At 37.0% G+C, this 11230-nt stretch overlaps 1 protein-coding gene across 2 annotated transcripts; it reads right to left on the bottom strand.

Annotated features, from left to right (window-relative positions):
• Positions 1 to 352: 352 nt before the first annotated feature.
• Positions 353 to 9492, bottom strand: LOC104109941 (probable calcium-binding protein CML44). 2 transcript variants are annotated; one of them, XM_009619343.4, is made up of 2 exons: positions 8766 to 9492; positions 353 to 909 (listed from the first exon to the last, which is right to left on the bottom strand). In XM_009619343.4, exon 2 carries the CDS (start codon positions 882 to 884, stop codon positions 405 to 407), a length of 480 nt encoding a protein of 159 aa, XP_009617638.1. In that variant the 5' UTR covers positions 885 to 909; positions 8766 to 9492; the 3' UTR covers positions 353 to 404. The 2 variants fall into 2 exon arrangements, with proteins under 2 accessions (XP_009617638.1, XP_009617637.1); XM_009619342.4 differs by lacking the exon at positions 8766 to 9492 and adding an exon at positions 1220 to 2086.
• Between the last annotated feature and the right edge of the window lie 1738 nt (positions 9493 to 11230).

The following is an 11230-nucleotide window of genomic DNA, read 5'->3' as shown; positions in this document are numbered from 1 at the left end:
TTTCAAAATTTTCCATAAAAAACTACGTTATTGATTGCCGATGTTTGCGCTATATTTGCTTGGATAAAAGGATAGAGTTGTTCATGAATATCTCTTAATGAAAGATCATTATTCTTAATTCGCATTGGACAACCTCATCAACTAGAGTTTCACCACACCATTTGTCTAGACCAAAGTAAAAGTAAGCTCCAAGAGCTGAAATGTTTTATGTAGAACAAAAATGTATTAAAGTATATATTTAATATTCAACTTGTTGAAAGAGATTTTGTATTTGTCTAACAAACTTAGTATGGAACATGTTATATGTTAACCCGCATAATACAAGAAGGAAGTTAAACCATACAAGTAGTCATCGCAACAATTAATGTAGAAAGTTTCAAAAAGATGAATAAAAAGTCAATAATTTACAAATTAGGAATACCCTCAGAATTAGAAACCAACATCATGTTCTTGAACTCGTCATAATCAAGAACTCCATCAAGGTTAGTATCATACATATGAATCATGCTTTTACAATCACTTCCTTCTTTCTCATCCCTTAACCCTAATCTTGACAAAACTTTTTGAAGCTCCTCACAAGAAATAAAACCATCTCCATTCAAATCAAACACCTTGAATGCTTCAACAAGATCATCTTCCAAATTATTGTCCTCTTTTCTCTTTTCATCCCCATTATTTTTCTTCACCATCGCCTCGTAAAAGAGGGAGAAGTCAATGAAGTTTAGGCTCGTTTTTCCTACCAAAGAATGGAGCTCGTCAAGATCTGTACAAGCTCCAATCTTATCAAGAAGGCCTTTGAGTTCACCTAAACTTACTAATCCATCACCATCTTCATCAAGCTTGTCGAAAATCCTTTGGATGTGTTTTTCGTTTAACATAGACATTCTAACACGGAAAGATTTTGAGGAACTGTAGACGGGAAAAAGAGAAAAACAACAATAGCACCTCAATCAGCACTCTATTGCTTCAATTTCTTGTTTCGTAAAGTGACATATATAGAAGTGCTTAAGGTTAGTGTTGTTTATGAAGAGGGATGAAACCCCTAATTATAATACTAACAAAATCAAATTTGACTAGAAATTGGAAACGTATTCCAAATTTGATTTTGACAAACAAAACTGAGTTAAATAAACTAACAAATATCAAATCCTAAACAAAATATATAGGTATCCTTCTCTTGGTTTAATTCCTACGTACATAGGAGTTGAAGGGAACTTACATTGTCCTTTGCTTGGAAGTCTAAAATGAAGCTTCTACGTAGAAAGAATGATGAAGAAATTCTATGGTTTGTTCTTTTTTTATCCACTGGGGAAAGGAGAATTTTATTCCCTGAATTGGAATTCTCCTTTCTCCTCTTTTGCTTATATTCTACTATGTAACTAAGAATACTGTTATGTCTTTATATAGAGCGGAAACAAACCTAGAGAAACGGACCAAATCTTGGTCTCGTACTTGTACTTGGAACCTACTAACTGTATGTATAGAGTTATTTTAATACTTTGTCAATTTGTTCAAATTAAAAGAAAAGTATAAGGTAATAGTAGAAGGAAAAGACGTGCAAAGCGTTAATAAATAAGTCAACGTTGATCAACTCCAGGAAAAGAGTTTGCGGCTATCAGGGGGAATGGAACGATTCTACAATAGGATTGACTTAATTCGATGTGAAACTTAATGGAAATTAACGATGACGAGGACTTGTTGAAAGGGTAATCATAATTTGATTTTCTCCCAGAAGGCAAGTTGAACAGTTGAAATTTTTAGGGGTTGCAAACTAGCTCACTTAATGAGCTTCCTGCCTCCACACTACTAAAAAGTATTAATTTCCGACCGGAAAAAGTAGCCGAAAATTTCCGACGGAATCGATTGGAAATGGTCTAAAACTATATTTTTCAATTTTTAGTAATAATTATGGCAGATATTCCATCCATATCCGTCACAAAATTTGGCAGAAATACCGCAAAGCCATTAGCGACCGATTCGGCCGGAAAAATAAAAAATAAATAAAAAAGTTGCGACCGATTCTACCGCAAACATTTATTAAAATGAGGTTTGACTTTGTTGACCTCATTTGCGACCGAATTGGTCGAAAACCTTTTTTAAACCCCCCTCCCCACCCCTGGCCCCTTTCTTTTTTCTTTCTCTTTTCTATCTCATACTCAAACCTCTCCTCTCCCTCCCCCCACCCAGCCTGCTGCCCAAGTCCACCGTCACCCCAGCAGCAGCAGCTCCACCGGCGACCTCCCTCTCCGGTATCTCCATTGCCGGCGACCCTCCACTGCCAGGTAGGTATTTCCCTCACCCTCCCTTTTTTTTTTTTTTTTTGAAATACACCGATTTTTTTAATTCCTCATAGTTTGATTTGTAAAAATTGATTATTCTTAGCTAAATTAAATCTATGACTATTGTTAGTACCTAAATTAAACTTATATGTTGGTAATTTAGAAGTGTCCTTTGAGAAAATTATGGGAATAAGTAGTGGAGGCCCTAAAAATATAATTTGAAACAAAATTCAACAATTAAAATATTTAGTTTCACCTAGTAATTTGGGGATAACATTACCAAGTTGGGGATAGTTTTACTAAATAATTTTGATAACTAATTTGTGAAGTTCTTACATTTCTTTTAGGAACAAGATATGTGCATAGCATAATTAATGAGATAATGTAGTTGTTTATTGGCTTCTTCACTGTTTTTAGTATAAAAACATACTTTAAATAGAAGAAAACTCAAAGGGAAAGAAAAAAGTTAAAAATGAGATGAATAATTCATGTAGATGGTAAGAACTTTACTTAAAATGGAAGACATGACACAACTATGTCTAATGTTATGTTTTCCATTATTAACAAGCAATGGAACTTAAGAGCACAATTTAGTTCATTCAACTAGTTCTTAATTAATAGCTTGAAAAGGACGGATTTCAGAGCGAGAAACTCTCACTTCTCACTACACACAAAATGGAGAATACACCCAAGACACCTAACATACCACCGGAACCACCGGATATTAACCCCATGGAGGAGGATACTAACCCAACGCATCCTTACAAGGAAATGCTTCTAGACAAGAAGGATACTTCCCAAACGGAATACTACAGAATAGAATTTGATAAATCAGGATGCGAGGTAAAGGGCAAGGAAAACCTAGGCCCAATCATCCTCTCTCAAGATGATAAAAACCGGTTATATGAGCCATGGCGCTTCTCAGTCATTATCAAAATTTTTGGTAGACGAATGCCACATCATCTTCTTCGATCCAAACTAATTGAACTATGGAACCCCTCCAAACAGTTAATCTTGATTGACCTAAGATGTGATATCTTTATAGTCAAATTTGAAAAAGAAGAAAACTTGATCAAGGCAATACACCAAGGCCCGTGGTTCATATCCGAAAACTTCCTCTCAGTTAGAAGGTGGGAACCAAAATTTGTCGCACAAGAAGCCACCCTATCCTTTACAATATATGGGTGCGACTACCACAACTACCAACTGAATTCTACGACAAAGAGATACCGGAAAAAGTTGGAAAGAAGCTTGGGAAACTTCTCAAAGTTGATACGTGCACATCAGCTATGCTAAGGGGCAGATATGCGCGAATTTGTATACAAATCCCACTGGAAACACCAGTTGCGACATCCGTCACCATTGGAGACCATAAGCAAGTGGTTGTATATGAAGGGGAAAACATCCTCTGTACAGGATGCGGGAGGATAGGACACACCCTAAAAGTGTACCCACAGGCAAAAGCCCCCCCTCCCCACCACAGGACCAGCATAAATGCTCCTCCTCTAAAGCCAAAGACGATGAGGAAGAGGAGTGGAAAATTGTAGTCTTCCCCAGAAGAAGGAAACAAGGGCACCCCCCACCACAACGCCAACCAACAACCCAGGGAAAGAAGGGAAAAGGCACCAATTCAACGGAAGGCATCCAAGTCCGAATGTTTGATGCGAACTCCGATAAGTTCCTTGAAACAAAAACCTTCCGCTATAATTCAAAGCCTAACTTTGTGCAGGACACCAACTCAAATCATAGGATAAGGGAAAATACTTCCCTCCCCATGAGCCAGCCCACTAGGAATCAGCCCACAAGTGAGCGGCCCAACACGAGCACGAAAAGGAAAGCGGGGCCGGAGGGGGAAGACCCAACTCCTAGCAAAGACAAGGGGCGTACACCTCAAAAAGAGGGCATCCAAACGGCCACCAAAGGTAACAAAACAACCGGCCCAATGGGTCCAGGCGGGGGGTTTGTCAACGCGTCAGAAAGCGGCCCACCAAAACCCCAAACTCACATCTACCAAAGAGGGCCACACTCACTCCACGATCATCACTACCAATGATGGCCCCTACAGCGGTACATCAGCTCTACCAAACAACTCTGCAAAAACCCCCCTCAATGGATACTCAAGTGCCACTCCTGATAAACCACAAAAGCTCAGGTGATTTGACACTTTCCGTCAACTCAACCGGATCCTCATTTAATTCTAAATCCAGTGTGTTAAACACAGGTTACAAAATACACAGCACGAGTGTCGATTTAACCTCGTTATCAGTTATGACCCTTGATTACCCCCAAAAATCCCCTAATTAACACCAGCCCAAAAAAAGGAAAACCAAAAAAACCCAAAAATGGATCAACCCACCAAACCCCCAATCATTCCGACTTCCATCCCTCCGCCACAAGACCACACAGGCGTCTTGGCTGGAGATTTCTCTCCACGGTCAGGGACTCTGCTACAATTTTAAGCTAGGAAACCAGCCGATAACTCTCATAATCCAAAACCGGCCCATCTGGCAAAGGTTACAACAGAAGCCCTAAACAGGGGTTTGGCGATATTTGGAGTTCAGTTGTGGCAATCAATGGTGCTGCAAAGCAGTTTCAACCCTCTATTGCCAACCAACGACACGTCGTTAGTACACAATCTCATGCAACAGATCTTCAACACATTCCATTCTTCCCAGACCAGCATCGCCACTATGGAGAAGGAACTCCAGAACTCTTATTGCCCAATGAGAACGGACTCCCTATGGCTAGAGGCAGTAAAAGCAGTAGAATTCATCGTGGATTACAGCGAGACGCTGATTCTTCTCTGTCCCAAAACTCTTGCCAGATGTGGATTGAACATGTCCTCTCATCAGAGCCAGGGGTGATGAAACCACTGTTCACTCTGACTCCAGTCATGAGATCTCAGACGCCATTAGCGAGGAGGAAGGAAATGATGCCTACCCAAAGGAGGGACGAGGCACCGGCAGGAACTACGCAGGCAAACCCAAACCCCCTAATGAACTTCATAATATGGAATGTTAGGGGAAAAACAGTGCGAAGTTAAGGAGACACTGCTCGGAGATGATAAAAATGCATAAACCGGCCATGCTAGTGTTGTTGGAGACCAAGATGGCGGATCACAAGAAGCTTACAGAAGACCTGCAATATGACATACATATCCAGTTCCCAGCAATGAGACACTCTGGGGGCATCATCATTATGTGGAAAGAGAACATCCTTCAGGTAGATGAAGTATTAATTACATCACAAGGTATCCATGCAATGGTCAAGGTATTACCCTCCAACCTCTCTTAGTTGTTTTCGGCTATTTATGCAAGCAACTATCTAGAGGATAGGAAAACCATTTGGAAAAATCTGATAAACATCTCTAATAGCATAAATGATAGTTGGTTTGTGGGTGGAGACTTTAATGAAGTATTGAAAGCAAAAGACAAATTTGGGGGTAACTACATTAACACAAACATAAGTAATCTGTTCTGGAATTGTATTAATCAGTGTAGAATAGTGGACCTAGGCTATAAAGGAAGTAAATACACTTGGTCTAACAAGAGATACAAAAACAAGACCAGCCTAATCCTAGAGAGAATTGATGGGTGCTTTGTTAATAATTGCTGGATAAATGAATTCCCTGAAGCTTTTGTAACCCATTTAGCTAGGACCCACTCTGATTACTGCCCCCTCCTTGTTAAACTCAATAATAACACCCAAGTTGTTAATGTCAAGCCCTTTTGGTTCGAGTCCATGTGGTGCAGTCACCCAACCTTCCATACCTTAATCCGGGATTCCTTCCCAACTCATTCCACCTTAATCCCTTCGTCTCTAAGATTCAAGAATAATGTCATCAATTGGAATAAGCATAACTTTAATAACATATTCCACAAAAAGAAGAGATTGTTGGCCAGGATTGCTGGCATCCAGAAATCTCCTAACTACCAATTTAGTCATTTCCTCCTAAACTTGGAAAACACTCTAATCGAGGAATTAGACTCAATCCTTAAAAATGAAGAGGATTTCTGAAAATTGAAAGCTAGGATAAGCCGACTCTCTAATGGGGATGCCAACACTAGATTTTTCCACACCTTTACTCTAAATAGAAAAAGGAGAAATAGAATCCTCTCCATCAAAGATGAGGCTGGGAACTGGCAGCATGATCCTCATGAAATCAAAGACTCCATTGCCAGTTTTTTCAAGGATCTCTACACTTTTTCACACACTCAATCCCCCCATCCACACTACCACTCCTGGTCCTCAGAATCCATCATTATCCACTGTGCAAAAAGCCAATATGGCTCTCCCCCTCAGAGATAGTGAAATCAAAAGAGCTATATTCTCATTCAAGCTCTTCAAAGTCCCGGGACCGGATGGATTACATCCATTCTTTTACCAGAAGTACTGGGACATTGTGGGAAAGGATCTCATCCAATTCTGCAAAGAATGCTTCTCATCTGAAACAATGCACCCCAGTATGAATGAGACCATCATGTACTTAATTCCAAAATGCCCTCAGGCCTCCATGCTAAAAAACTTCAGGCCCATAGGTCTATGCAACATTGTCTACAAAACTATGACTAAAATCCTAGTCAACATAATCAAACCATACTTGGCCCACATTATTGGTCCCAGTCAGGCAAGCTTCCTCTCCAACAAGAGAGCCTCTGATAATGTTATCATTGTCTAGGAATACATCACCCACTTTAGGAAAATGAGAGACAAAATACCTCGCATGATCCTAAAGATTGACTTGGAGAAGGCCTTTGACAAAATTGAATGGTCCTTTATTAAGGACACTCTCCACGCCTTCAACTTCCCCACTGGCACCATTAACTCATCATGTCCTGTGTAAGCTCCTCCTTCATCTCTATTCTAGTAAATAGGGATCAAACACCCCTTCAGACCTATTAGAGGTATCAGGCAGGGTGACCCCTTTCCCCTTGCCTGTTTATTATGTGCATGGAGAGACTCTTTGGTCCCAAGATCTCCCACTTATTCTTTGCTAATGATCTGACTCTATTTGCAAGAGCTGACCAAAAAATCTGCTCCACAATCATCAGCACTTTAAACTCCTTCAATCAGGCCTCAGGCCAAAAATCAATCTTGCAAAATCAAGGGTGTTCTCTGCCAATTGCCAACCCCACCAAATGGAGACCAACTCTAACAGACTATCCATTCAGGCCTCAGCTACCTTTGGTAAATACATGGGGTTCTCTATTTTCCATAAAAGGCCAGTCAATAGTAATTTTCAATTCATTATTGATAACATACATTCCAAAATGGCTGGTTGGAAAACTAACCTCATAACATGGCCGGGAGAACTACCCTAGCAAAAGCCTCCCTAAACAGTATCCCTAGCCATGTCATGCAATTCATCAAATTCCCTAAAAAATAACTAAGGAAATTGATATAATTCAAAGGAATTTCATCCGGGGCACCACACCAAATAGGAAAAAAATGCACCTAGTGGGCTGAGACTGTTATACCCCAATTTAAACTGGTTAAACTAAGGTACAATATATAGGTAATTCCAAGTTTGATTAAAATTAAGGAGTCGCCACCGAATTATTTCTAAGGTGAATTAGGACACATAATTGATTAAAGTAATTTAAAGTATAACTCTGTTAATGGTCTACTTAACCTAAGATTCTAGGTAAGGGTTCAATTAATCTAAAGGGGGTATTTTTAAAGCACCCTTTAAGATCCATATCAAATGGTTAACCGATCGGATTAAAGTTAATTAAAGCAAAGATTAATGTTATGTCTAAAGAAATCCACAAGTCTAGATGTGTAAGAAAGAGTATATTAACTTAGTGTATAAGAGTTGGTTAAACCCACGTTTTTGCCCATTTGTAAAGCTTAAAAATTAAATCTAAAAGTTCAAATAAGAAGACCATAGTTGAAAACCAATTTTATTGCCTAAAGAAGAAACGAGAGTCACTATCTTAAGCACACTCAGTTTTCAATTCTAATACCTCGAATCTAAATCAAGTTAACCAAATTCTTAATATCTCTATGTCTAGATGTTGTATTAGTATATGATAAAGAAGTATACTAAGATCCTAAATGATAATGAGCGCTAGTTACTAACCAATGTATTGCCACTAGGTTTAAAAATATTGACTGCACAACCACAAATAAAATAATCATATAACTAAACTCAGAAGATATTCACACAGAGGTAAAATGTTAGTCACTAATCATAAAGCAAAGAATAAGGCAAAGGAGAGAATCTTCCGCTCTCAAACAGAAGAATGAATAATTTTATGACTCGTTTTCTAGCAGTGTAGAAGCTGGACGTGCGTGCGGATATGCGGCAGCCGCGTTGTTGAGTCTCAAAGTGTGTTCATGTGAAACAAAGTACAAAAGGAAGAATGAGAAAGAAGAGCTGAATATATATTAAGCACTTAAGGAATTTTTCTTTTAAAAAAATTAATATCCTAGACTTCTGATTGAACGAAAAAAATAGAACAGACAAGAGTGGGAAGAAGTGACCGTTTGTGGGGCAGTGAACTGGGTCGGTATGGGTGTCGAATCTACTCTCTGGAGCCGAATGAGTTCCGAAACACGGTCAAAGTTCACCGAGACAGAAAGAAAAAGTTGTATAGAAATTCTTAGAGTTTTTGAGAGATGATAACAGTTTGTATGATGTAGTATTGACGGATCAGAAAGTTAAGAATTTTTATGGTCTTTCTCATGCCGTCCAACATGGGTTTCGGCTGAGAGCCAAAGATAGTATTTATAGAGGAAGGTTAGGGTTCTTCAAGAAGTGATTTTGGGCGAGCCGACGCTTTGGAATTCGAACCTTTAAGGGACTTCACGAGCTCGTGTTTTGGCTCCAAAAGATCCGTTGGATCACTGAAAATTCTGCCGTAGAGAATCAAAATTCCAAAAGTTCTTTCGACTCTTATGTTGACCAAATATAGTTGCAGATGAAGATGGGGAAGTTTCATTTTCATTAAAATGGGGAGGGAGAAGAAGAGAACAAAAGGGGCCCATGTGAGAGTGAAAGGATAAACCTTAATTTCTCTTGGTTCTATCATTTGGGCTAGGAGGGTCATCTGAATTGGGCTGAATAGGTCTTGCATTTGGTTCTGGCAAATTGGGCTTCGCAGGAAGCTAATTTTGGGCTTTGGTGGGTTTTCTAATGTGATTTTTATCATCCTATACACTATTTGAAATTTTATTACCATCCCTACTCAAATTTCAATTTAATTATATAGGCATATACAATTTACTAATTATATACACTTTAGGAACTAAATGAGTATCCATTTATATTAGGAATTGAATAAGGAATTAATTATTTCTCATCCTTATTCTCTCTCCCTCATGCGCTCTCTCTCCGTCTCTCTCTCTCCTGCTCTCTCTCTGTCACTCTCTGTCTCTCAATCTCTCATTCTCTGTTCTTTTCTCAATTTTCTTCCTTTGATTTCCTCTATTTTTTATCCTTTCATGTTGTACATATTTTAAATGGAATTCATCAATGGATTTTAATCGTTTTACAGTTTTAACTTAGCAATTTCCTTTCATGTTGCACAATTGGTGTTCAAACTGAAATTGTCAATCAATAAATTTTAAAGGTGTTTGACTCTCCACCATTGACAAATATTAAAAATTTTTGAAGCTTTGAATTCGAATTTGGATTTTCAAAATTTCATATTGAAACTTGAAGAAGAAGAATACATGACATACAATATACTTACAAAATTGTTGTAAAATTATAGTATAATTGTATATAAATTATATTTTATTGTGGTTATATATATATATTTTTTATTTGAATATTGTATGAAAGTTGAAAAATAGTTGTATAGTGTATGAATCGTTGTATAAAACGTGTATTTAAGTTATCAATACAATCTTTTTACATAAAGTTATTGATATGTATCAAAATTGTATTAAGAGATAAGGTTTTGATTGGAATTTTAGAGCGGAAGAAACACACACCACATACAAAATATATACAAATCAGATACAAAATATACAAAAAGACATATTATATAAAATTTGTATGAAAATTGTATTTAAGTTGTATGGTGTTGTAGATATATTTTTACTGGGTAAAAATAATGTATGAAAGTTATAGATAAGTTGTAAATACGTGTATACTATATAATTAGTTGTATAAAATTTATTTTTAGTATATATGTTGTTGTAGATGTATCAATTTGTATTAAATTTATACGAAATTTATCTTTAAATTTGTATGTTGTTGTACCATCAAATTGTAAAATATTAATTGTAAGTACGATGTATCCATTTTAGTGCTGATTTAAATAGATTTCATTAATTTATGATAGATTAGTGTATTGGATAAGTTAACCAATCAAGTGAAGCAGAATACTTTACTAGCCCCGCACGATAGTTATTAACCTCGTAAAATCTTTGGACAAATTTTGATACATATCAACAACTTTATGCAAAAAGATAGTATTGATAACTTAAATACAAATTTTATACAACGATTCATACACTATACAACTATTTTTCAACTTTCATACAACATTCAAATAATATATATATATATATATATATATATATATATATATATATATATATATATATATATATATATATATATATATATATATATATATATATACTATAACAGAATACAGTTTACATACAACTTTACTATAATTTCATAATTATATGGTATGTCATGTGTTCTTCTTCGAGTTTCAATCTGAAATTCAGCCAAAATTAAGTCTAATCTTCACCAAATACCCTTAAAATTGAGATATAAACTCCAAACAATATTCCCACTTATTTGCAACAACACCCAATCCAAACAAATAATGGTTCTTGAAAACCCAAATTTGAATTCAAAGCTTCAAAGCTTTTTAATGGTTGTCAATGGTGGAGAGTCAAACACCTGAATACTAAAAACTCTTCACTGCTCATCGTCGAGGAGGATTTTCATCCAACTCATTTCATCCAACTTTGGACAGTAGTAC

The sequence above is a fragment of the Nicotiana tomentosiformis genome, chromosome 4 (assembly GCF_000390325.3).
Source record: "Nicotiana tomentosiformis chromosome 4, ASM39032v3, whole genome shotgun sequence".
Taxonomy (NCBI): Eukaryota; Viridiplantae; Streptophyta; class Magnoliopsida; order Solanales; family Solanaceae; genus Nicotiana; species Nicotiana tomentosiformis.
Note: the sequence above shows the minus strand (reverse complement) of the source record. Positions and strands in the feature narration are given on the sequence as shown.

Excerpts from the sequence above, each read along its gene's own strand:
- LOC104109941 (XM_009619343.4), bottom strand. The coding sequence starts at position 884 with ATGTCTATGTTAAACGAAAAACACATCCAAAGGATTTTCGACAAGCTT.